This window comes from Artemia franciscana, chromosome 2 (assembly GCF_032884065.1).
Source record: "Artemia franciscana chromosome 2, ASM3288406v1, whole genome shotgun sequence".
Classification (NCBI taxonomy): Eukaryota; Metazoa; Arthropoda; class Branchiopoda; order Anostraca; family Artemiidae; genus Artemia; species Artemia franciscana.
The window spans coordinates 21,912,634-21,938,782 of NC_088864.1; the positions used below are offsets into that span (position 1 = coordinate 21,912,634).

General features: G+C 35.1%; 1 protein-coding gene across 1 annotated transcript in view; it reads left to right on the forward strand.

Moving 5' to 3' along the window:
* The first annotated feature begins 573 nt into the window (after positions 1-573).
* The window catches only part of LOC136038758 (WASH complex subunit 3-like), a 30,864-nt gene continuing 5,288 nt past the window's right edge, over positions 574-26,149 (forward strand). The window contains exons 1-3 of the mRNA XM_065722130.1: positions 574-680; positions 7,762-7,926; positions 20,406-20,562. Of these exons, the coding sequence (XP_065578202.1) occupies positions 633-680; positions 7,762-7,926; positions 20,406-20,562 (370 nt within the window). The 5' untranslated portion in view covers positions 574-632. The remainder of the gene's footprint in view (positions 681-7,761; positions 7,927-20,405; positions 20,563-26,149) is intronic.

Sequence of the window (26,149 nt, forward strand, 5' to 3'; positions counted from 1 at the left end):
CGTTTTAGTTTTCGTTAATTCATTTACCCATGAGGTTCAAGGTGTCATTATTGGATAAATATGATTATGATATTGTCATAGGAAATTTGATTTGTTGTTTAAGTGATTTCATAGATACATATTTACTTGAAATGATAAGAATACCTCGTCTATATTAGTTTGGATATTGCCTAGTGGAACACATTTTCTAAATTTATCACTTTCATGGTATGATTACACAATGTCTAAAACCACTCTTAATAGAAAAATCGCGAATAGATTCAACCTATACAAAAAGCCTAGCAACGTGGATTTCAGATTCTGTTCAAAAATTTTCTTTTTCATATTTCCAGTGACAATTGATTTAAATATGTGTACTTGTTACGTCTGTTTTGAATTAATATTTGGGATATGAAATTTTGCTGAATCTACATAGAAAAGCGTGTGATCTTCTGTGTACTGATAACCCCCACCGTCGACAACGACACAAGCGGATATATTTTCAGTCCCGTAGTTTTATTTCTGGAGGGAAACTAAAAATCCCTCTTTTCTGGTAGTTTTTCCACATTGGCTTCGAAAAGCAGAGCAGCACTGCCTATGCTGTTTGTTTCGAAAACTGTGAGGCAAATCATTCGAATTTTTTTGGCGTGGAAATGGATGAAGTCTATTCTGTTTTACAAGCCAAAGTTGATCTTGGAATAGTAATGAGAACTTTAATTTTAGTCTAGAAAAAAAATATTTGTAACAGTGATGAATCAATATTGAAGACATTTCCGGTGCTTAGGAATTTAGGTCGTCAGCGTAGTATCATAGGTCTATGTAGCTATTTGTTTAAATTCTGAACACTCTTGTGGGAGGGGTGAACTGGAACTGGAAAAATGACCTCATTTTCCAATTAAAAGTCTCAAATACAGAGAAATAGACGATCTAATAAAAACTAGGCTAAATTTGCTGATAATTCCAATACTTACAAAGGTAAAGGTAAAGGATACAGCATTAGACTTTACAGTCCCTACCGGCGGTGCTGATCTCCGTTTCTTGGCCCTTCAGCCAGGAAGTGCAATGGGGGGTTGGGGGCCAGCCATCCTGTGCTTTTGCACACCCTTCCTGTTTACCTTCCCCAGATTTCTCCAGGTACCCATTTAGAGCTGGGTTGACTCTGGCTAAGCTTACAGAGTCACGCCACTGACCCCCGTCCCAACTGCAGAATTGGATACACTGGGATTCGAACCCGCGTCCTCTCAGACAAAGGATCCCCAATCCAGCACACCAACCAACTCGGCCAGGAAAACACTTGGTGAAAAACACTTGGACAAGGTGAAAACACTAGGCTAGGCTACTCATGCCTTGTTATCCTCTTCCAAATATAATAATCATTTCAGTTGCATATCTATATATATCTATATATATATATATATATATATATATATGTATATATATCCTTTCAGCATTTCAGTTTTATCCAAATATTAACAAAAAGCTGATTTTCTTCTGGTTCTGAAAATGTAACTTTTATTGCTTGATATGCATTCAGTTGGCTAAATCACAAATATTCAATATAATTTTTTCTTTTTCATCATATTTCAAAAGAGAGACCACATTTTGACAAATTATTAGTGAAAATTTCACTAAGAAATTGGGGTCTTGTTACTACTCTCACATTGCATCATTTTGTAGTAAAATAGGGGTGGTCTAAAAACTCATCTCTATTTTTCCAGTATGCCAAATAAAAGTGTTTTTTCCCAAAAAGAGGTCTTTTACCCTAGTTAGATTACCTTAAGCTTTAAACTGCATTGTCTAGCAAAATAAGGAAATAATCCTATAGAGTTGCTAGTTAGTGATGATGGGGAGCCATTGACTCAATTACGTCACACTCTGTCCTTCATGGCTTAATGAACCAACTCTTGCCAACAGCAATTTTAAAGGTGTTAACAGAGGGAGCAGTTACAGCAGTATCAGGAAGATTGTTACAATGGCTAATTACTATTAGAGAAGTAGTGGTTGTGGACTCTGGTATCTGCCCTATTCCAGGACAACTTCTTATCATGCCCCCTTGTCCTCAAGGATTCAGCAAATTGAAATAGATTATGACAGGAGTCAGCATTCAAAGATGGATTGTCAAGATTCTTGGATCCATCCACAACTTTTGTTGCCTGTTTTTGGACATATTCTATTTTTTGCTGATCACCCTTGTTCATGGGTGTTGCAACACACTTACCAAATTCTAGCAGTGATCACACAAGACCCTTGTACAGTTTGGTCATAACATTGGATGGTCTGCTATGTAGAGTATGCTTGAAGGGTCTGGGATGCTTTGGCAATTGGTGTTTGAGCAGGCTTGTTAAATTTTAGTTCCTCATCAACAACAATTCCCAAATCACTCCCCTCTGCCAAACAGTCAATCAATTACCTTGAACCATGTCCTCCTATCAAATGGTACTGCCACCTTATGTTTTTTCTCCCAAAGTGCATTACTGGCACTTCTGAATGTCAAGTTCAAGTTTCCACTCATGGGCCCATAGTGAAATCAAAGTCAGGTATTCTTATATGGAAGCTCTTGTAACTGACAACTCTGCAGAGCCAATAAGCTTCAAGTCATCAGAATAAAGGCTCATCTTATTTCTTACAGCTTCTGAAGCATCATTAATGAAAATGTTGAACAATGTTGGAGCTAGGATTGTTCCCTGAGGCAAACCACTGTCAACTTCTGATAAGAATTCTTTTCCATTTTCTACAAATACCTTGACTCTGCTTTCTTCTTGAAAGGAACTAGTTTTATCTTCAGCCAGTAATGACAGACTTTATCAAATGCTTTTGGAAAATCTAAAATGATTATGTTAACTGGAGTACTGAGATCTAGGAACTTAGTGATATAGTCATAAGCATCTATAAGATTTGTATTAACAGAGTGACCAGGTCTGAAGCCATGTTTGCTGTTTATGAGCAGTTTGTTGTCAAATAAATGTTTTGCAATTGCGGTATTCACAATTCCTTCAAGAATTTTATCAACTGTTGAGGCAGTGCTAATTGGCTAGCAATTGGCAACATTATTCCTACTTCCACCCATGTGGACAGGTGCAATATTTGCATTTTGCTGATCATGAGATACTACTTTGGTATCTAGAGTCTTTTGGAACAGTATTGTTAAGGGAGAGGGAAGCTCCAAATGGGCCTCTTTTAAGGTCTTTGGGTGAACTCCATCAGGGCCAACAGACTTATTTGGATTTAAGCTTCTGAGCCAAAGTTCTACATCCACAGGTTTTATGGTGATAACTTGCTTATGCCTCTCAATATTGTAATCCAGAATTTCTGGCAAGGGAACATTATCAGGAGGAGTGAAAACTGACCTGAATTGCTTATTTAGGGCTTCAGCAATATCTTCAGGATTGATTATAATATTCTTATTAACTCAGAGTTTTGTTACTGAATGTATACCTGGCTTTTGAATTGAGGCATATTTCCAAAGCTTCTCTGGATTAGTTGTTGAAGCTGATGTTAAGAAATCCTCATACTTGCTTGTAAGTTTTCTTGTAAGGTGCCAGACTTTGTTTTGCATCACTTTAAAATTGTTAGAATTTGCCTGTGTTGGAACGTCCCTGTAGTTTCTCCAGAATTATTTTTCCTTTAGATTGCTGGCCTAATTTCTTGTATCACATAAGGGAGCCTTCTTTGTCTTTGTTTCCAAGTGGTTGTTGTATATTTTGCAGTTGTCTGTGCAAGAACCCTTTTCATGTCAATCCAAGCTTCCTCTGTATTTTTTTTTTTTTTTTCAACAAAGGACCAATCTTGGTTTGCTAGATCTTGCCTAACCTTGTTATAATTTGTAAAGACGTGCTTTCTAAATTGTCTGTTTGTGGGTACAGTGAGTGGCTGTGAGTCAACACTTTGGATTGCTTCCTCATCTTTAACAAATTGAAGATCCAAGAAAGTCTGGTTCTGACCCCCTATGATACCTCGTTGAGAAATTAATAGCCTGATATAACGAATAGCCTTGCCTATATGATTGCTCATATAGGCAATCAAGGAATGGTTCAGTCTGATCCTCATTATTACCTATGGCAGCATAGTCATCCACCCATTAAATTTAGGGCAGCTTAAAGTCTCCAACAATTAATACATTTTGCAAAGGATAACTCATCAATGAACTTATAGCATTTGTAATTGTAAGATGGGAACTTTTCTGACAGGGAACTTTCAAGCTTGGGCTTCTATAAATACATCCTATAATTAAAGGATGTCCCTTTTGCTCAATCTTTATTTATACCTGCTCTGCCCATGGCCCATACTAAGAACCAAGTTTAGGAGTTCCTACTCTCAGGGTTGATGGGATGTACAAGACAATTCCTCTTCCTTCAGGATTCAAATGCTTGAAAAAATTCTAAACCCAGGGATCTGGATTTGTGCATCAGTAAGTGGCATTCTAAAGTACTTTCATATATCATTCCAAAAAGTGCTTTGCTTTACTACACATACTCTGCTTTTGTTGTTTTGTGAGTTACTGCACCAAAGGAAGCCAAACTTACACAAGAAAGCCAAGTCTTGGGTAAATCTTTAACCCCCCACCAATAGTGTAGATCCAAGCACCAATACAGGGGGGGGGCAATTGCCCCCTCCCAAACACAATTTCTTAAGAATATATGCAAGAAATAAGGACTGAAAAATCAATTGCTTTCTGAAATAAAAGCAATGAAAAATATGAATGCAATAAAATTGTTCAAAGACAATATGTGTTATAAATGCAATACTGAAACGTTTCTGTGCTGTTAAGGAAAGCTCAAGGGAGGGCAGATCCAAGACAAAAAGGTTTGACAGTGACAGTGCTGCAGCCTGTATAAGCATGCAAAGGTTAGCGTCACTTATTACTGCTCCCTGGAGATAGAGACACAGATGAAGTGTATGTAATACATCCATCCAAATGGATTAATTTGATTTCCATCACTGAACTTGAAAGAAATCAAGACTCCTTCACCAATGCTATGAGTGCTTTCCTCATTGCTAGCAGCCAAACAACATTATATGAAGTAGCCTACCCTGACAATGATGCCTATTCATCTGCCAGCAATCTAATGTCTGCCTCATTTGGTGGCACTGAAATAGCATAGACTTGTGATGAAGATGCCCTTTTATTATCTATTATAAAGGTCAAGGTTGTATTTTCTTTATGTTGAATGGCTTTGCATCCTACTGTAAAGAGATTTAAGACTCATGTGTTGCCTCATACCAATCAGGAGTCAGAGATTTTGCAATTTCTTCTGCCAAGCCTATGTCAATAGTTAAGTGTGTATATTTCACATCTCCCTTGACATTAAACCTGGTTGTACTTATTTTTTTTTTCACATGTTGAACCCATTACAGGGTGCCAACTATCATTTGTGTCATACCTCAATGAGGTCCTTTGAGCAGTAATATTCTTTGGAAGATGCATTTCCTGCTACTATTGCTGTATATACTAGTACCATTTATTGCCCCCTTTACCCATTTGTCCTGTTTTTTTTTTTTGATCATATTCTGAACTTGATTAAGTTCTCTTCTAGTCTCAGAAAAAAAAATTAGACAGAAAACCAAACTGGCTTAAGATTTTATTGTCCACTGCATAAAAAAAATTATTCATCTTTTGTCAATCTTTTCCAGCATCTGCTTTTCATCTTGATTGGAATAGTTTTGCACTGTGATGGTAATCAAAGAGCAATTTAAAATATTTCAACTCACCAAATGCAACAGGCAACAAGTGCATAACCCTCCCTTTGACTAGAGTTGCATCATTGGCCAATGGATATTGATGTTTAGTGGCAAAGTGAGCCAGTTGATCTCCTGTTGCATTATGTTACGTTGATATCTAACCTGACCTTAATTCAATTATTTTAAACAAAATTGTAGAGGAGGGGGGGTGTACATTTTCTGCTTTCGGCACTGCTGCCCTTCCCAAATTAAGGCTCTGGATCTGTGCTGGAATAAATCCTACCTATGTAGAGTTTCTGTAGAGATAAATACTATATTGTGCCAAGACATGATAGAAGGTTCCTCTGTATGCAGTAAAACCATACAAGCCAAAAACTTTCATTCTGGTAATAGTTTTTACGTGCTACCAAAGAACATCATCTTTCTGCTTGCCATGGGGTAACACCAACAGCGTTGGTTTTACCCCATACACAGGAGAAGTCTCTGAGAACGTTATTTTTTCTAATTTATATTGTAAATATAAAAAAGGTAACACCATAATTCGAACAATGGAAGGAAAGTAAAAAAAAAACAATTTCGATTGGTATCAGTGAGAGTCAAGAAAGTAAAATTTCAATCACTTGAAGAACCTAGTGCCCAAGGACAAATTTGGAATGATAGTACACTGAAGGGAGCAGAGAAGGGGAGAGCCCTTTTTGGAGAAAGAAAGCACTGGCTAAATATGAAAACAAGAGGCAAATTATCATTAATGTTTAAAATTAATATTTTTTATTGGAGGGGCAGTATTTTTAGCTTTGGTCTGCCAATTTTATTTTCTTAGTTTGTCTTATTTTTTTAATTTCTTTGTTTTCTTTGGTGTTATCTTCAATCCTTATTTTCTTGAAATGTTGATATTCTCGATTTTCTTTAAATGTATACTGCCTTTTCTTTTTAAGGATGCCTTTTTTATATAGATAGAAATCAGGGTTAATCTTCTTTTGTTGAATTTGTTTAGCCTAAAGTATTGTTTCCCACTATTTTGTCCTGACCAAAAGTCCTAATGGTTTGAATTTAGAAAAGCTCATTAAATTGGTGAATTATGGCAGAAATACTTAATGCCAGGGAGATTGTATCAATTTTGAGCTACCAGGAAAGGGCTGGGCCAATGGCTCTCGGGACCTAAACTCCTAGCCTTGTTCATATTCTTGATATACCATCTTTGATTATAGACCTATTTTGTATCAGATATTTTGTATCCTATATATTTATCAGATATTTACTATAAATTTTTATACAATAACTATTTTATGTGGCAGCAAAAAATCTATGGGTGTATTTAATCCAAATCCCTAAAACCCTACCTTAATTGATGCAATAAAGGTCATTAGGAAGCTAATTTGCAAATTTTTTGAAAGTAGATTTTATTGCGGCTTAATTTATGCATAAAAAAAATTAGAAAATACAATGTATTTCTCTCTTTTAGTTGTCTCCCTGTTGATAGATATAAGGCAATTTGAAGAGGCCATGCCTTTATCTTCTTGTATGCCAACAACTATCTTGAAGCTAAAACTAAGCATAGGTTAATACTAAGATTAATAAAGAAAGTTGAATAATGTCTTATTTTAATGTTATTATTTTTCTTATTCATTTTAAACAACTGTTTTTACCATTATTTTCAACTAAACAAACAACTATTCACATTAAGACTGGATTTAAGGAGAGGCAGATTGGTAGGTGTGCCCAGACAATGGTTAAAGAGAGAGCATTTTGGGGCCAAAATATCTAGGTTAAAAAGCATTAGACATGATTTTGTCACAATGTTAACTGCAAAAGTCTTCCAGGTCGTCCTAATAGCAGATCCCTTCCCTCCTGTGTGAACATATTCTCTTGAATCATAAATTCTGCCAAATTTCATTATGTGCAAGTTAGCATTATAGTTAGTTAGTTAGTTATGTTCAAGTTAGCATTATTAGATTATGGCTACAATGCTAATTGCAAAAGTCTTCCAGGTTGTCCTAATAGCAGATCCCTTCTCTCCTGTGTGAAGCTTTGTTTAGGAGAACGTATTCTCTTGAATCATAAATTCTGCCAAATTTCATTATGTTCAAGTAAGATATTTTACAGCTAGAACCAATAAACCAAAGAAGAATTGTTGCTTTTGTGAACCATTTTATCGAAGAATCAGCAAGGCTGCTGGATGTATTTATCCAAACCTCTGAAAGGAAGTTACTGCTAGTTAATGAGCGACTGTACAAACTTGAGGCTACCATGACCCTTCTTGAGAATCAGGTAATTGCAAAGGAACAAATTTCAGCTTTAGCTCTTAGTTGACTAATTATTAATTGACTAATCAATAATATGATTCAAATACACTTGGCAAATATCATCTGTTACATTGTAACCAAGTAAACAAAAAATTCTTTATTGATTCTCTGGGGTGTTTTAAAAATGTCAATGCAGTATATTTTTTTGTTATTTGAAAAAATTGCAGGTTTTTTTTATGAAGTTTTAAGAAAATGGCGGATTTTTTTTTCTTCTGTGTCCGCCTAGATATATACAAAATTATTATTATTAATATAAGAGGAAATCTAAGCATTTGCTTTTTGTTCTGCATAGCCAACTAATGTATACAAAATCCTCAAATGCCCAAATTTCTTTCCTTTTAAACGATTCTCCAGCTAGAAAAGTAAAACTTTTAGGTAAAACTTTGGTACTAATGCCAGAAGAAATCACTAAACATTCACTTCTAATTCTAAATTACTCATTAAAATATGCAGATTTATCAAAATACGAAACCTCTGCTGTTTAACTATGCTAATAAGGTTAATCTATGTATTTTTTTTTAATCTAAGAATGGAAACTATAAAAAATTACATGCGCTTTGGTTTCCTCCAATGGATAGTTTATGGATGGGAGTTCTGTGAAGCAATTGTTGCTTGACCCCTCTGGTGACTTGCTATAACGTGGGATTTTTGTTAATTCGACACAGAAATAGCAGCATAAGTGCAAAAATCAAAAAATGCTTGAAGAAACTATGGAGAGTTTTTTTTGTGCCCAAAACAATTTAGTGAGTGTCTTAGATGTTCGGAAGTTTTTCAGGGGTTTAATATTCCTGGAAACATCTTTAATGTCATTGGAGATGTTTCATGTTTTTATGCGAGTAATTCTCACATGTGAGCTTAATTTTTAACACTGCATGGAGTAAGGGAATGCAATAAAATATTAATGACAAGCCTATACCAAAAATTGTCTAACTGTTGCATCTTGACATGGAAGGATCTTTGAAAAAAACTGTAGAAAGAAAATGGACGGTACTTTGAACACAAATGCATAAAGCTGCAGTTTTGTAATGAGTAGCCGGATCTTTTAAGAAAAGATTAGTTTATTTTTTGAAGAGTTGTTCTCCAATATTTAATTTTAGAATTTTCTCTTGAAATTAAAAAATTTTGAAAGAAATTTTGTTCTGTTCAGCCTTGTCTTTCTATGGAATGAAACCTTGAAATACTTGTTTGAATATTTTATCCTGTGTCAAAACATGAAGCAGTTGTTCCAAGTCTATTTTGAGGATGTACTTAATATCTATTATTATGTTATTTAGGATCAAGTGTTTCCCTCAAATTTGTGCAATTGTTTTATTCCTACATTTTGTTCTGCATTCTTTTGCATTCAAAAATTCGTATCTTTATCTATTATATCTGTTATTACAATTGTATTGGGAACAGAGGCTATCAGAGGAAGATTTAAAAATAGAAAAATAAAAATTTTTCTCTCTCTAGCGAGGACTGAATCCTACTGATTGCATAATAGAAACTCTTGCATGGCTCTAGATTTCAGGTGCCCATTGTATAAGATCACCTGATTTTTTGCCATTAGTGATTTAGCAGAAAATGCAGACGTTTAAGAATCATCAGAGGCTGTGCTGCCTTTGTAAAGAGACTTTCCTCTTCTATTTTTTTCATCCAGCCGCTAAGTATAAAGGAGTGGCTTTAGAAACGTTCCATGCGACCCAATATTAAAAGCAAACTCACTCATTATTTGCAGTGAATGTATGACATCCAGAAAAGCCTTAAATCTGCTCTCTATTTGAATTAGAACTATTTGGTTTTTGTTTTGGCTATTGTATCTTGTATCAGAGACAAGGCTCTAGTGTTGACTTAGTAAAGAACGAACTGCCTTGAAGTTGGCAAATCAATGGGAAAATTCTGTTGTTCATTTCTGTTATTTAAAAATTTAATATTATTTATTTCTTCCTTCTTTTCTTTCGTCCTCCTCACATGGAAGAGGTGGCCGTAGAAACTTGAAACGTGGCTAATATGATTGAAAGTTTAAAGCACTAGTCCCCATTTAAAAGCTTAAATTAATTGTAGGGCAAATTCCATGCCCTTTTTTGCTACTTGGCCCCCATGGCCTTCTAATTACATCAGATCGAAGTTTTGAGACACTCCTTTTGTTCAAATTAGTCAAAAAGTAAAGTAAATACAAGGAAATGACTTCCCATAGTTCCTGGGACAAGGGTTGCAAAAGATGCAAATTGTCAAGAACTTAGCTTTATAGTGGAAAAAGAGGCATGTTTCATTTTGAGTGTCTGATTTGCTTGGAACTTTTAGAAATCATTCCCTGAGCCAAGGGAAGCAAATATCTTGCTAGCAAAGGAAAAATATCAAGGCCCCACCCACTAGTGTCATATTAGAATTACCGTTTTTTTTTTTGGGGGGGGGGGGAGGCATCAGCGAACAGCTTCCAGAAGTCCATAAATTTACCAGCAAATAAGTATATTACTGTCATAGTCTCCTTTTCGAACTTATTTATCTCTATTCTACTAAAACAGATAAAGTAATGCATTCAATTAACCAAGTTAAAGAGCCCTAATCTTGCTAATCTATCGATCAGATGCAAAACCACACATGCACTGCAGATATTTCTTATATTCTAATCCGTCTTGATTTCCTCCTGCAGTCGCTCTAAACATCGTCAATATCCTTCTTGACATCGCAATTGATAGACTTGCGTGTAAGACTTTATCGGGATGATGAGACTCGCCTATTGACCTCTATTTGGCTTACCAGACAGTCAGCTCAGCAAGGAGGCTAGTTTTAAAAAAACTGCTTGTATTTTTGCAACTTCGTCACGACCTTGGCTAATATAATATCGACAATGCAACGAGGGAACAGAAGTTGGATTTGAAATGCTGTGGCCTGGTGGTTAATAAGTCTTGTATCGAGTTCTTCAGATTGCTGCTCGAGGTATGGGGAATGGAAAAGTCTTTGTAAAAAAGAAGAGTGTCTGTAGTGGAGATTTACTAACGATGGCGTCTTGGTATTAAGACGGATGTTCTAACATTTTCAGCTGTCTGGACTGATTTTCTATAAAATAAAGGAAAATCAGCTTCCACTAGCTCTTTTAATACAGACTTGCATAGAGCGCCGTGTTCACAGTTGGTAAGTAGATCTAATTTTCTATCTGCAGAGAAACGGAAGTTGAAAGCAGAATCGAACTCACTTTTTGAACAAGAATCATAGGAAAAATGAAGCTGAACTCGGGTCTTGCTAAAGAATTTGCTTTTGTGTCACAAATCAAAGCATCATGTGTCACAAAAGCAAAGGAGGTTTTGCTTTTTTGTGTGTGGCAGAGCAGAAGCTAATCCCTCAGTTCGTTTGGGGGAACAATAAAAAAAAGTCTCGCAAATATTCGTATAATATTTGAATTAGGTCCAGTCTGGAGGCCTTCACCAGGGCAAGTTATAAACAATGCGTGTAAATGGTTAGTTGATACTGCTTTCGTACCTCTGCTTGTGCCCACTTGTACAAAACGGACATGCTACTACCTCCAACAATGCCAATTCCAAATAACTTGTTTATTTCCAATACATCGCAATTCATCACTAATCGAAACAGTCCTTTGAATATCCTTTCATTTTTAATATTTTTTGCAAGAGATCCAGCTTTTTCGCAAAGACCCCGCAGGGCTAGTTCATGAAAGCCATAAAATAGAGTCTTTAATCCTTTCCTTATGATTTTCCAAAATCAATTACCGATCAATTAGAATACTTTTTCCTTCTTGTATTTTGATAAATGTCATAGATTTTTGTATTGCAGTAATATGATACTGTCTTTCATCACGATATATGAAGTCAGCGAGGGCATACTTAAGGTCAGTGACTTCTGATGTGAACCTTTACTGATCTCAAATTTTGTAAATAGCTTTTATATAATGTACCAGTTTTCGAAGGACTGAACACCAACCATGAATACTTTTTGGCCATGTACTTTGATACGACGGCGTTTTGTCACTATGCCCTTAATATTCCCGTTGACTATTTCAGGAAATTCGTAGTCCTTTCCTTGTTTTCAGTGCCCAAGTCCAACTTTCAAGCATCAGAAATCTGTTCACGGTTAACAAAGGACTCAAGACTAATATCAAGCAAGGTGATTATAGGCGTAGTGACTTATGTGCCTTCTGAATATTGGTCTATTTCATGAAAGGGATTATTATTGTTTCGGCTTTGAAGATATTCTAATGTCTGAGAAGTAGAATAGTACTTTATTATCAAGCAAACTCTTACAACTTAATAAACTGTCGAACTTGTTGCCTTCAGTCAGCTAGCCTACATTGTATACAAAAAACAAAAACAAAATATAAGTACATGAGTGTAATATTAAACCACTGCCTACAGCGATGAGCCAAACTACATTGAATAAAATGAACAAAAATGAGCACTTAAGTACATAAGTACATAAGTAAAATGTAAGTAAAATTAGTAAAAGTAAGTAATGTAAGCAAAATGAATAAAAACGAGGGCAAAAGTAAAACGTAAGTACAATATAAAAAACATACAGCGATGAATCCAACTGGCCTGTCAAATAAAAATAAAAAACAACAACAAAAAACTAACACATTAACACTACAATAATTTCAACGAACGCTGGCATAAAGCTCTTCCTGTAATGCTCAGTTCTTGCATTACTAGGATTTAATACCAGGATTTTTTGTGCTTTTGATTGGAGTAAACGAGACTTTTGAGGACAAGAAGGGGTTGGGAGTATACATTGAAAGCCTGGGTTACGACGTAGATTATTTCCGAAATTGGTGCATAGAGTAACACGTCGGGCTGCCAAGGTAAGGAGGAGGAATTCCTTGAGGAGGACGATTTAAGGTACTTTGTCCTGACTGTAAATAATTCTCAGGACTCTTCTGGATAATTTCGAGCCTATTGGACTGATCCACTGTAAGACTAAAATACCGCACCGGGCAAGCATACTCAAGCTGTGGACGGATAAAATATATATAAAGGCGGAGGATTTGTGCTTTTGGGCATGAAAATTTAGCAAGTAGTTTAAGGAAAGACAGAGATGTACTAGCCTGTTTAACAATAGAGCAAGTATGGGCTTCCCATTTCAAATTGCTAGTCAGTGTGACCTTTAAGAGTTTAGTTTTGTTGTAATTATTTCATTAGGTATTGGGGTTATAAATGATGGTTTTGATTTAAGGAAGCTAAAGGTCATAATGTGACCTTTTAAGATTATTTTAAGATTATGGGAATTATTTAAGATTATTTAATTAGATTATTATATTATTAGATTATTATATTAGATTATATTATTTGATTATATTATTAGATTATGTTATTAGATTATTAGATTATTATATTATTAGATTATTATATTATGTTATTATTAGATTATATATATTATTATTTAGTTAAGATTATTTTAAGATTATGGGAATTAACTTTAATTTTTGACCGGGCTGCTTCACTTGTAAAATCTTTGGCAAATTAACTTGAAAAGTTGGTTTAGTTCACATATAGTTGAACAAAGCATTTAGATATTTTTCAGAGATTGAAACACAAAATAGAAGATCTTTCAATCCAATGACCAGTAAGTGTTTTGTGTTGCTCTGTTTATCAACATTGTTTGCATTTTTGTTCAAAACGGCCAAAGGCTTTCCTCTACACCCTGTTCCCTATGTGTGATTTGACTGTTTTTCTTCTTATCACGGGATTCCTGATGCCTTTTTTCTCAGACCATGACTGAAAAAACGATCAATTCGTATTCTTGTATTTTAATGAAATTTAACTGTATTTGATTGCTATAAATTCCAAAATGGGTTTTTAATTCTTGTAACCTTCACGGCTATATAATAGTCATGTTTCTTATTTTATTTGATTTTTACGGTAATTCCAAAAGGAGACAGGAGAACTGATCTCAGAGGCGCGCTTTCCTTTCTTTGCAGGCCGTAGGGGAAAGGGCTTGGTTAAAAAAAGAAAGAAAATAATCAAGGCCTCAGAAGATAGTTGACAAAAATGCAACTATGGTTGTTCAACATTCCTTTCTTGTATACCTTGGCTCATCAACAATCCTTTTCTCTTATCAACAAGGATTTTATGGCACATGTCAAACAGTTCGTGGTAACGAACTGTAATAAGGAGCGACCCGGCTCGATAGTAAACGAAAATCTAAAAAACGAAATTTTGATGCTAAAATATACATCAAAAGAATCAGATTTTTATGCTGATTTTATAAGTTTCATCGAATTTAGTCTTTGTCATCAAAAGTTACGAGCCTGAAAAAATTTACCTTATTTTAGAAAATAGGGAAAAACACCCCCTAAAAGTCACAGAATCTTAACAAAAATCACACCATCGCATTCGGCGTATCAGAGAACCCTATAGCTAAATTTTCAAGCTCCTATCTACAAAAATGTGGAATTTCGTATTTTTTGCCAGAAGACAAATCACGGGTGCGTGTTTATTTGGTTTTTTTTCCAGGGGTCATCGTATCGACCAAGGGGTCCTAGAATGTCGCAAGAGGGCTCATTCTAACGGAAATAAAAAGTTCTAGTGCCCTTTTTAAGTGACCGAAAAATTGGAGGGCACCTAGGCCCCCTCCCACGCTCATTTTTCTCCAAAGTGACAGATCAAAATATTGAGATAGCCATTTTGTTCCGCTTAGTCAAAAACCTTAATAACTATTTCTTTGGGAATGACTTACTTCCCCACAGTCCCTGGGGGAGGGGCTGCAAGTTACAAACTTCGACCAGTGTTTACATATAATAATGGTTATTGGGAAGTGTACAGTCGTTTTCAGGGGATTTTTTTTGGTTTTGGGGGTGGGGTTGAGGGGAGGGGGCTATGCGGGAGGATCTTTCCTTGGAGAAATATGTCATGGGGGAACAGAAATTCCATGAAAAGGGCAGAGATTATTACGCATATGAGGGCCTCTAAAAATACTTTTGCATAAAGAGCGAGGTATTTAGGAGGAGATAAATACCTCGCTTTTTATGCTATAATATTTTTAGTAATTTCAACTATTTATTCTACGGCCTTTCTGATTCAGGGGTCATTCTTAAAGAATTGGGACAAAACTTACGATTTAGTGTAAAGAACGAGGTATTAACGAGGGTACAAACGCCCTCATATACATAATAAAAATTAAAGAATATAAAAGTTTGTTACGTAAGTTAATTCTAAAGTTACGTATATTTTTTGCTAATAAAAAAATTCGATAAAAATTAAAATTAATAGCTGCCTTTTTATGTCACCGAAAAATTGCATGGCAACTAGGCCTCCTTCCCCATCCCTTATTTCTCAAAATCGTCTGATCAAAACTAAGAGAAAGCCATTTAGCCAAAAAAGGAATTAATATGCGAATTTCATTTGAATAATTTACGTGTGGAGAGTCAATTTCAAACATGCATTAATTCAAAAACGTTCAGAAATTACATAAAAAAACTAGTTTTTTTTTAACTGGAAGTAAGGAGCGACATTAAAAGTTAAAACGAACAGGAATTGCTCCGTATATGAAATGGATTGTCCTTTCCGCAATCCATCGCTCTTTATGCTAAAGTTTGACTCTTTGCCACAATTCTGCGTTTTAGAACAATTTAAAGCTTTAGCGTAAAGAGCGAGGGATTGCGGAGGGGACAACCCATTTCATATACGGAGTAATTTCTGTTCGTTTTAAGTTTTAATTTCGCTCCTTACTTTCAGTTAAAAAAGTAGTTTTTTTTTATGTAATTACACTCCAGAAATGACATTAAAATTAGATTTTGGTGCCACAAGGCATTCTATTATGGTGTTGTTATTAGGAAATTATAAAAAGCGTGTAAATATGAATATTAGAATCAGACAATATTTTGTTTAAATAATTCAATTCTTAATTAAATAATATTGAACAGCTCTCTACGATATTCTAGTGCCCTATTAGTATTGGAGAAATAAAAAATAAAAAAAGGTGACTTATCAGTGTTTCTGGCTCTTTTTAAAAGTTCTTTGAATTTCTTTCAAAATAAAGTTTTACTCTTGAATTAAATAATAACTACTACTCCTAAATTGACAATAATGCTGAATTTTTCTTACGAGATAGTATTTTTCTTTAATGTGTTCTTAATATTTTGACCACTACAGGCTGTCTCTATACTCGGGTACAGCTATTGTTGCTACCCCAAACTTTTCCTGCCCTGAGCATAAAAGCTCTGCTAATTTCCAGATATATAGAACAGGAGGTTAAATCGTTGTCTTGTAGAGTGGGCGACAGTTTTAAATCGGAGCAGCATCAAACACTTCGTAGTAACGAACTGTAGTAAGGAGCGACCCGGTGCAATAGTAACCAAAAGTCTAAAAAATGGAATTTTGGTCCCAATAGCTACATCAAAAGAATTGCATTTTAATGTTGATTTTAAATATGTAAGTTTCATCAAGTTTAGTCTTACCCATCAAAAGTTACGAGCCTGAGAAAATTTGCGTTATTTTAGAAAATAGGGGGAAATACCCCCTAAAAGTCATAGAATCTTAATGAAAATCACACCATCAGATTCAGCGTATCAGAAAACCCTACTGTAGAAGTTTCAAGCTCCTATCTACAAAAATGTGGAATTTTATATTTTTTGCCAGAAGGCAGATCACGGATATGGGTGTTTATTTGTTTGTTTTTTTTGTTTTGTTTTGTTTTCCCAGGGGTCATCGTGTCGACCCAGTTGTCCTAGAATATTGCAAGATGGCACATTCTAACGGAAATGAAAAGTTCTAGTGTCCTTTTTAAGTGACCGAACAAATTGGAGGGCACCTAGGCCCCTCCAACGCTAATTATTTTCCAAAAGTCAACGAATCAAAATTCTGAGATAGCCATTTTATTCAGCGTAGTCGAAAAACCTTATAACTATGTCTTTGGGGACGACTTACTCCCCCACAGTCCCCGTGGGAGGGGTTACAAGTTCAAAACTTTGACCAGTGCTTACATATAATAATGGTAATTGGAAAGTGTACAGGCGTTTTCAGGAGGATTTTTTGGTTGGAGGCAGGGGTTGAGAAGAGGGAGATATGCTGGGGGAACTTTCCATCGAGGAATTTGTCATGGGGGAAGAAATTTTCCATGAAGGGAGCGCAGGATTTACTAGCATTACTTGAAAAAAAAACAATGAAAAAGTTTTTTTTAGCTGGAAGTAAGCAGCAGCATTAAAACTTAAAACGAACAGAAATTATTTCCCATATGAGGGGCTCACCTCCTCCTAATACCTCGCTCTTTACAAAAGCATTTTTAGTAAAAGTATTTTTGTAATTTCAACTATTTTTTCTGTGGCTTTTGTGATTCAGGGGTCATTCTTAATGAATTGGGACAAAATTTAAGCTTTAGTGTAATGAGCGAGGTACTGACGAGGGGGCAAACCCCCTCATATATGTAATAAAAACATAAGAATACAAAAGTTCTTTACGTAAGCTAATTTATAAGTTACGTATATCTTTTACTTATAAAAAGATTCGTAAAAAATTAAAAGTTCTAGATGCCTTTTTAATTAACCGAAAATCGGAGGGCAACTAGGCTTCCTCCCCCGCTCTTTTTTTTTCTCAAAATCATTCGATCAAAATTATGAGAAAGCCATTTAGACAAAGAAAAATAAATATACAAATTTCGTTTTAATTATTCCTCTGCGGAGAGCCAAAATCAAAACATGCATTGATTCAAAAACGTTCAGAAATTAAATAAAAAAACCAAGTTTTTTAAATGAAAGTAAGGAGCGACATTAAGACTTAAAATGAACAGAAATTACTCCGTATATGAAAGGGACTTTTCCTTCCAACGCCCCGCTCTTTACGCTAAAGTTTTTTTTACTGCTTTAAAATGTAGAGTTAAGTGAAAGAGTCAAACTTTAGTGCAAAGAGTGAGGCGTTGAGAAGGAAAAGCCCCTTTCATATACGGAGTAATTTCTGTTCGTTTTAAGTTTTCTCTAGTTTAGGGCGAACGAGCAACAATCGTGCAAACTGGTTTTTTTTTTAGTTTGAGTTATGAGATCAAAAAGTTGGTAATTATAAAGCAGCCACTGCAGCTCTAGTTCTTGTGTCCATGTCCATTCACCCCATCTTTCCCAAGAAATTAAAAAAAAAACTCCCCTTTCTATGGGTTTTGAATTTAAGGAAAAAGTCCAACTATACGACCAATATATTTATTTCCTAAAACTGCTAAGTAAATAAAAACTGTGTCAAAGAAAGTACTCTTCTATGCAGGATAGCTTCTCTGATAGAGTTGTGGGCTTAAAGTGGCTGCTTTATAACTAAAAAGAGTTTAAGAGTTTCTGAACATCTTTAAAGTATTAAAGGAATATATTGCATTGCTAAGGTTGGGATTTACAATTAAGCTGTTTAATTGCAACTTGAAGTGAAATAAGGTATTTAAACCACAGTTAAGGTTGATGTGTTGACCTACAATATTGACAGTCATTGTAGATCTACACCCAATAGAGAACTAATCTGGAGTATTAGTGTCAATGTAGTGTTGTTATAGGAGTAACCTGTTTCATTCCTGATATTCAATCTTTTTCTGACATTTAAAAACGTGAAAAAACAAAAATGATAAAAGCGATGAAAAAAGGCCATCCATCAATATCCTTTTGACTGGAATGGTTTTGCCAGGAATGAGATTAGCCGAGTTCTTTTTACCCTTACCTCAACAACTGGAACAGTAGGAGTCAAAGCACCATCTTCATCAACTATACGCAACAGTTTTTCAAAAAAAAAAAAAAAATAACATAAAGGGATTGTAGACAGTATCGTTTTCCCATTAAGATACCTGTCAATATGTATTACGCTTTCTTTTTAAATATCAACGAGTCACGTCGAATCAAATACTTGTAGCGAAGCTTACCTTTCAACCTGATCAAACGTAATCACAATAAGCCTGAAATAAGACTAGCCGGAGACATAAGCAAAGGGATGGAATGACCTATGGAATAATAATTCTAGGCTAAGGACATGAGAGAGATCTTAAAAGTGCAGGGTCTAGACCTAGACAGATATATAAAAGATCTGAAAAGAGGAGAAATTTTATTATTGTTCAACACTTCCTTATATTATCAAAGTATACAACAAAAAATCAAAGGAACTGCAGATGGAAAGACATTAAACTTAAAAAATTTCTTCCTTTTTTAAGGGGGGGCGGGCCCCTCTAATTACGTCGCTGCCCTAACTAAAAACGAATTCCTAATAGAATCACATAATTTTTTAATCCAGTTGGCTCTCAATTTATGTCCCTGGGCTAAGGGAAAACGAATGCAGAATAAGGTTATTAGTTCCCCTGGAAGCGGGTGTTGACAAAGAACAATAAGTTTTTCTGGTCCTGAAAAGAGCCATTTTCTGTAAATTTGCTTGAAATTTTAAATATTTGTTGCCTGGGCTGTGGTAATCATAATTTATGTTGTGAGCGGTTGGTTGTCAGGAGGATAGAAATGGTCCAAAAATATTTTTTTTCCCGATGAGTTTGAACCTGTAACCGTAAGTCCCCGGTCGAAGAGAAATCTAATGTTTAAAAAACATTGTTCGGGCTATCTCCCTAAAATTAGTTCAAGAAAGGCCATTTTGTTATTAGCCCAAGACTTATGTCCATAAGCTCTTCGGTAAAGAGAAAGCAGAGTGATTGAGAGCAGAAGAAAATACCAAGACACTATGTGCATCCAGGTGGTTAAAATAATATATCTGCAATATCTCTAAAACTGCTTGTGAGATGGAGATGAAACTTTCAGGTAATGTTGTGGAAAGGAATGGGGGCGAGGGGAAAGGGAACTGACATTTTGTGCTGGGAGATGGGCTAAACGAGATTTGTCTGTGGTTTGACATTTTCAGCAAAATAGTTTGGCACTATCAGCTCCTGTGGGACTCCATTCATGGGCAAGTAGCGAGGTAAATCAAAAGACATTATGTCGTGTCAGGGTATCAAAATGCTGTACCTGCAAAATCTCGAACATTTCGGAGGATAGAGTTGAAACTTTCTGGTAGTGGTGAAGAAGGAGGGGGTAAATGGCAAGAGGTGTCCAAATACTGTATTAGGGGGAACGGCTATATATGTTTTATCTCCAGTTAACCTAAATATTTTTGGACTATAAGCCACCATGGGACTTAAAATCTACTCACGGTTAAGTAGTGAGGTAAATCAAAGGATCAATAATTGCAAAAATTCCGAAAAGAAATCGTTCTTTTTACGGCAAATAATGAAACTAGGTTCATTTTTCATGAAAAAAGTTTTAAACATTAACATGTTTTCAGGTCATATAAATTAATTGCGTAAGTTGCGTGACTGTTGGTATGTTGAGGAAAAGACGACTTATGAAGATGGCTTAGAATAGCAGTATGGCCAATTCCAGGATAAAAGACAAACGAATCAAGAGATAGATTCATAGCTGTATATAGGATGACGTTTTTTTTTATAATCTTGTGGAAATTTCTCTTAAAATTTCCAAAAGTTAAAGTCAAAGTTTGTTAACTTACAATTCCTATTTCCTAGTTAAACTCCATACCAAGAGTTGAAATACAGGTACAGAAACAGTCGGTTGAGAATCTCGTAATCAATGCCAAAGCTGTTGACCCGCTCAAGCCTGATGATACCCAAATCACGGAGAAAGAAGAAACTGAATTGCTGCAGCTACCTGAAAACAGCCAAAGTGAGTGTAAATTATTTAGTATTACATAGAAAAACGTAAGACTATTGCTTTTGCTTATGTTATGAACTTTGCTTCTAACAACTGTCATATAAAACAGTGTTTTTCAACCTTCGTAGCCGTGTGGAAGTCTTGAAATAAATCTCAAGGGCAAAGAAACCCGTGTACAGTATACACAATGGCTCTTTTGTAATTTTTTCTTCCTACATTTTGCAGATCTCAACGATCCACTTTGTAGTCTGTTTGTTCTGCTTTTTGCAAGATATTTGTAACTTTAGACTAGAGCAATGTTCATGAAGGTGAACGATTGGTGTGTATTTTGGTGTGGAAAAGTGGGAAAAAATGGAACAAATTAATGAAAAATCTGAAATTTTTTAAAGCGTTCTTCAAGAAGTTTATTTTCAAATATGTGAAGTACAATGACTCTAAAAAAAGCTAAGTGACAGGAATAAGTTTTATCATTCTAGTTTTTCTCAGTCCTCGTATTGTTATCTTTCTTGCCTAAGAAATCCAACTTGAATTGCGCAATTAATTAGACTCACAGGTTAATCAGATTAGAAAATTAGTAAGTGGTAATTTGTGATGCATATGATACATTTTTCTTCAATTAGTTCATTGTTCTACTGTTTCATAATACTGATTAAGATGCAAAGTGTCTGCAGGGGATGGTAGATCCAAACATTAGTGCAAAGTTTAACGAGATTGAATAACACTTTCTGGCATATAATTTTATTTTAGCTTGACCTCCCTCTAAAGTATTTGCAGGATCGCTCTTCCCCCTCTCCCCTTATTCTTGGCAATATTTGTTTCAGAACTCTCAAAAACCTTGAAGAATCAATCACAAATGAACACTATATTTCATAATTCTTTAAAGCTTTTACTAGGCAATGTACGAAACCGCTGTCCGTACATCCCCCCTTAATATTTGAGTTAAAGTAATAGAGCCACATAAACGAAACTTTTTATGGTCAGCTACTTTCTTTAAAATTTCAAAAAAGTTGATCTGGATAGTAAACGTTTTTAATATTAAAAAAAAAAATGTAGGAAAATGAGTTTTTCTTGATGACACTTCATGGAATCTTATTGTTGGCCAAAGTAAATGATTCTGCTCTTTAAAAGCAATTTTTGCTGAAAAGTGTATATCTTCAAACGAAATTTGGCTATACCTATGACTTCACTCGAGTAAAATGAAAAGTGTTCTTTTCTACAAATTTCAAATTCAGCTAGTATTTTGGAGATGGAAACGATTATTTTAGACACAAAATTAGGTATATCCGGGAAAAAGAGTCCATACATCCCTGGTTATTTTACTTAAACATGCTTTTTCTATAACTATCATCTGTTTCTATTGTAACTCGTTTTGCGTATACTATGTTCTTATTCTTAGATATTGCGATCGATTTCAGCTACAAAGTAGAATTTGTTGAAGGGATCATTCTAACGGTAGAATGATCCCTATATTTATACTATGGTAGTATTAAAAGGGGTATATTTGCAATGCTGTTTTTGGCTGCATTTTTTTGCTGTTTTAACTATACTGTGGTTGTAGACTCTTTCTGATCGGTCTGAATGTCAGAATTGCCGCAATGTATCACCACCGGTTTCTCCTGAGAGTCACCACTACATTTGCTGACAAAGGCTCAAAATTGTTGGTTGTATCTTATCTTGTGAAATAATATTGTCTGGATAAAATTCTTGTTTCTCTTTCATTGATGGTTAAAAAGGAAAACTAGTTCGCAAGATTAGTGGTATCTTATTATGTTAATGGACATATCTTAGTCCTGTGATCGTCGAATACATCTAGAAAAAGAAATGATGGAGAAGAAGAATAATCACTGCACGCCCAACTCTTTACATAAGGAATGATAGCGATTTATGCCTTAAAGAAGTTGTATCATTGGCCAAGTCCAATGGAATTATTTCCCCATAACTCTGATTCTAAGTTTTCATTCTGAATTCTCGTGTTCTATCTCATTGCACGATCAATAAATATTTCATAAGTTGCTCGAGTTTAATAATTCTTCTTTTCATTCGTTAGATTTTGTGTCAAACGATAAGAGAATTGTGACTTAGTAAACTGGGCTATGGTGCCATAAGTGCCATATACTGATGCTATTAAGTAACTATGCAAAAAAAATCTCTTCCTAAAATGTGCAATGTGATATAGATTTATAAAGGAAAAATGAGACCTTAGGCTTCTTTCTTTTTTATAATGATAGTGAAGTAGAGTTTTGAGAGTCGTTATATAAAATGTTTTTATCCCGTATAAGCAGTTCAAGTAATACATCAGTTTTTTCAAAATATAGCTACAATATTTAGCTACTGTATATGAAAATTTCACTCGTAATTGTTGATAACTTATGTTGGTGTAGGCTAGAATATTTTACCAAAATTTCGTAGACACAGCAATTGGTTAACCCTGCTGTGACTCCGACCAAAGGGATACACATTAAATGATGGTAGGGTGGATTTATAAATTTTATCATCTTGCTTGGCGTCACAAATTCTTCAAAACAACATTAAACTTAATCTGTATGATGCTAATTAGCAAGAAAATCAAGAAATTTCAGAAAAAACTGGCACAGACTTCCAAGTCAACAACGCAGAGGCACAATAAAGTAAGATAGTGTGGATAGAAATAATTTTAAAACTCTCGGAAGGATAAAAAAAATTTATTATATAACTAGTTGTTGGGGAGGCACTTCGCGCCACCCGAACACTTAGTTGCTTGGGGCGCTCTGCGCCCCCCAAGTCCCCCCGCGCGCGTAAGTCGTTGCGCGCCATATTAGTTACGCGCCATTGTAGTTGTGTCCCTGTGTCCCACCTGTGAATATAGATATATATATATATATATATGTTTTTAACTACGTAAAACTTGCGAATATACAACATTCTTGGCTGCCCCATTGTCTGTGCATATAAATAGATTGTCAGGTTTACCGACTCTTGAACATGCAATACATAATTGTCCATGTGAAAAACAATCCGTATTCAGATCTATACCTCATTATTCTAATGATTGCCCTTGAGCTTTGTTGATAGTGATTGCTAATCGAACATTTTCTGTGTCCCGGTCGTCATTTATATGTGCCCCCGGCGTCCCCGTTGTTGTTGTGTCCCTGTGTCCCGGTCGTCATTTATATTCCCTGTGTCCCAGTTGTTATTTGTGTCCCTGTGTCCCAGTCTGTAATTTCTCTTTGAGTGTGCCGTTCGTCATTTATATTCCCGGTGTCCCGGTCGTCATTTGTGTCCCGGTGTCCCGGTCTGTAATTTCGTCAGTCGACAAACATGACGTCAGTCGACAAACAACTTCATGACGACGTACAGCTCAATCCTTATAATGACGTCAGTCGACAAACATGACTTCAGTCGACACACAAATATGACGTCAGTCAATAGACAAACAACTTATATATATATATATATATATATATATATATATATATATATATATATATATATATATATATATATATATATATATATATATATATATATATAGATACATAAAGGGGGTGGGGTGCTTCATAAAACCTCCCTCCCCTTGAGGTCTAGATGCTTTTATGATGTTTTACGTAATCTCTTGCATTTCCCATACAAGAACGAGGACCAGCAACCAATGCCTAACGACATGGTCTAGACATAAGATAAAAATAATTGAATTTACAGTCTATAAAAAATCATGAATATTCACCAATAAACAGGATGCCCTGGAAATTGTGAAAATAAAAAAAAAATGTCAAACAACATTTCCATCTAATTTTAATTCCTCTAGGAGTGCCATCACTAAATCTTCTACTTACAGCCTGGAAAAATTGCAGGTAACTAGTGATATTTTATTGATAATCTATATATAAAAATAAGTTGTCTGTGTGTTATGTCTGTTACACTTTGTCTGTTACGCCAGATTATATCTTCTATATATATAAAAGAAAACAAACTAAAATGTAAAAACTGGGAATTGCATAAATATTTCGAAATATTTTGACATTACAGATTAAAGTAATTCGAAAAAAGAAAAATGGTAAAAAACTAAAAAAAAAATAAAAAGAAAAAACTAAAAAAAAATAAAAAATTAAAAAAAGAAAAAACCCAAAAAGAAAAAACGTAAAAAAATAAAAAAGATAAAAACTAAAAAGAAAAAAAACTAAAAAAAGCTAAAAAACTAAAAAAAAGAAAAAACTAAAAAAATGGGAATTGCACAAATATTTCAATATATTTTGACAATAGATTAAAGTAATTCGAAAACCTTAAAACAGATACCCCAAATTTTGAGGTTTAATATAAATTGTTGGAGCTGTAGCATGCTTGGCACGTAAAGATTTTTCCAAGTGTCAATGTTAGAATGAACATTAACAAATTGAAGAAAACAAATCAATAAAAAGAAGAAACTAAAAAAAAAGAAAAAACTAAAAAAGAAAAAAAAGTAAAGAAGAAACTGTATCTATATATATACAAATAAGTTGTATATATGCATGTTTGTTTGTTTGTGGGTTTGCATTTGACGTCATTATAAGTATATAAGGCTTTGTATATGACGTCATTATAAGATGACACTACAGACCGGGACACCGGGACACAAATGACGACCGGGACACCGGGACAGAGGGAATATAAATGACGACCGGGACACACAAAGAGAGATTACAGACTGGGATATCGGGACACAAATGACGACCGGGACACAGGGAATATAAATGACGTCCAGGACACAGGGACACAACTACAACGGGGACGCCAGGGGACAGGGGGATATATAAATGACGACGGAGACACAGGGAATGTTCGATTAGCAATCATCATCAACAAAGCTCAAGGGCAATCGTTAAAAAAATGCGGTATAGATCTGAATACGGATTGTTTTCCCATGGACAATTATTATGTTGCATATTCAAGAGTCGGTAAACCTGACCATCTATTTATATGGACAGACAATGGGACAGCAAAGAATGTTGTATATTTGCATGTTTTACGTAGTAAAAAAAAAAATATATATATATGTATATATATATATATATATATATATATATATATATATATATATATATATATATATATATATATATATACTAGCTGGTTGTGGGGCGCCCACCTAGTTGGTGGGGCGCTTCGTAACCCCCCAAGCCCCCCCGCGCGCGTAAGTCGTTACGCGCCATATTAGTTACGCGCCATTGTAGCTGTGTCCCTGTGTCCCACCTGTGAATAGAGATAGATATAAATATATATTTTTAACTACGTAAAACATGCGAATATACAACATTCTTCGCTGTCCCATTGTCTGTGCATATAAATAGCATTTATATTCCCTGTGTCACGGTCGTCATTTGTGTTCTGGTGTCCCAGTTTGTAATTTCTCTTTGAGTGTCCCGGTCGTCATTTATATTCCCTGTGTCCCAGTGTCCCGGTCGTCATTTGTGTCCCGGTGTCCCGGTCTGTAATTTCTATTCAAACAAACCCTGTGTCTCAGTCGTCAATTATATATCCCGCCTGTGCCCCCGGTGTCCCCGTTGTAGTTGTGTCCCTGCTTTCCGGTCGTCATTTATATTCCCGGTCGTGATTTGTGTCCGGGTGTCCCAGTCTGTAATTTTTC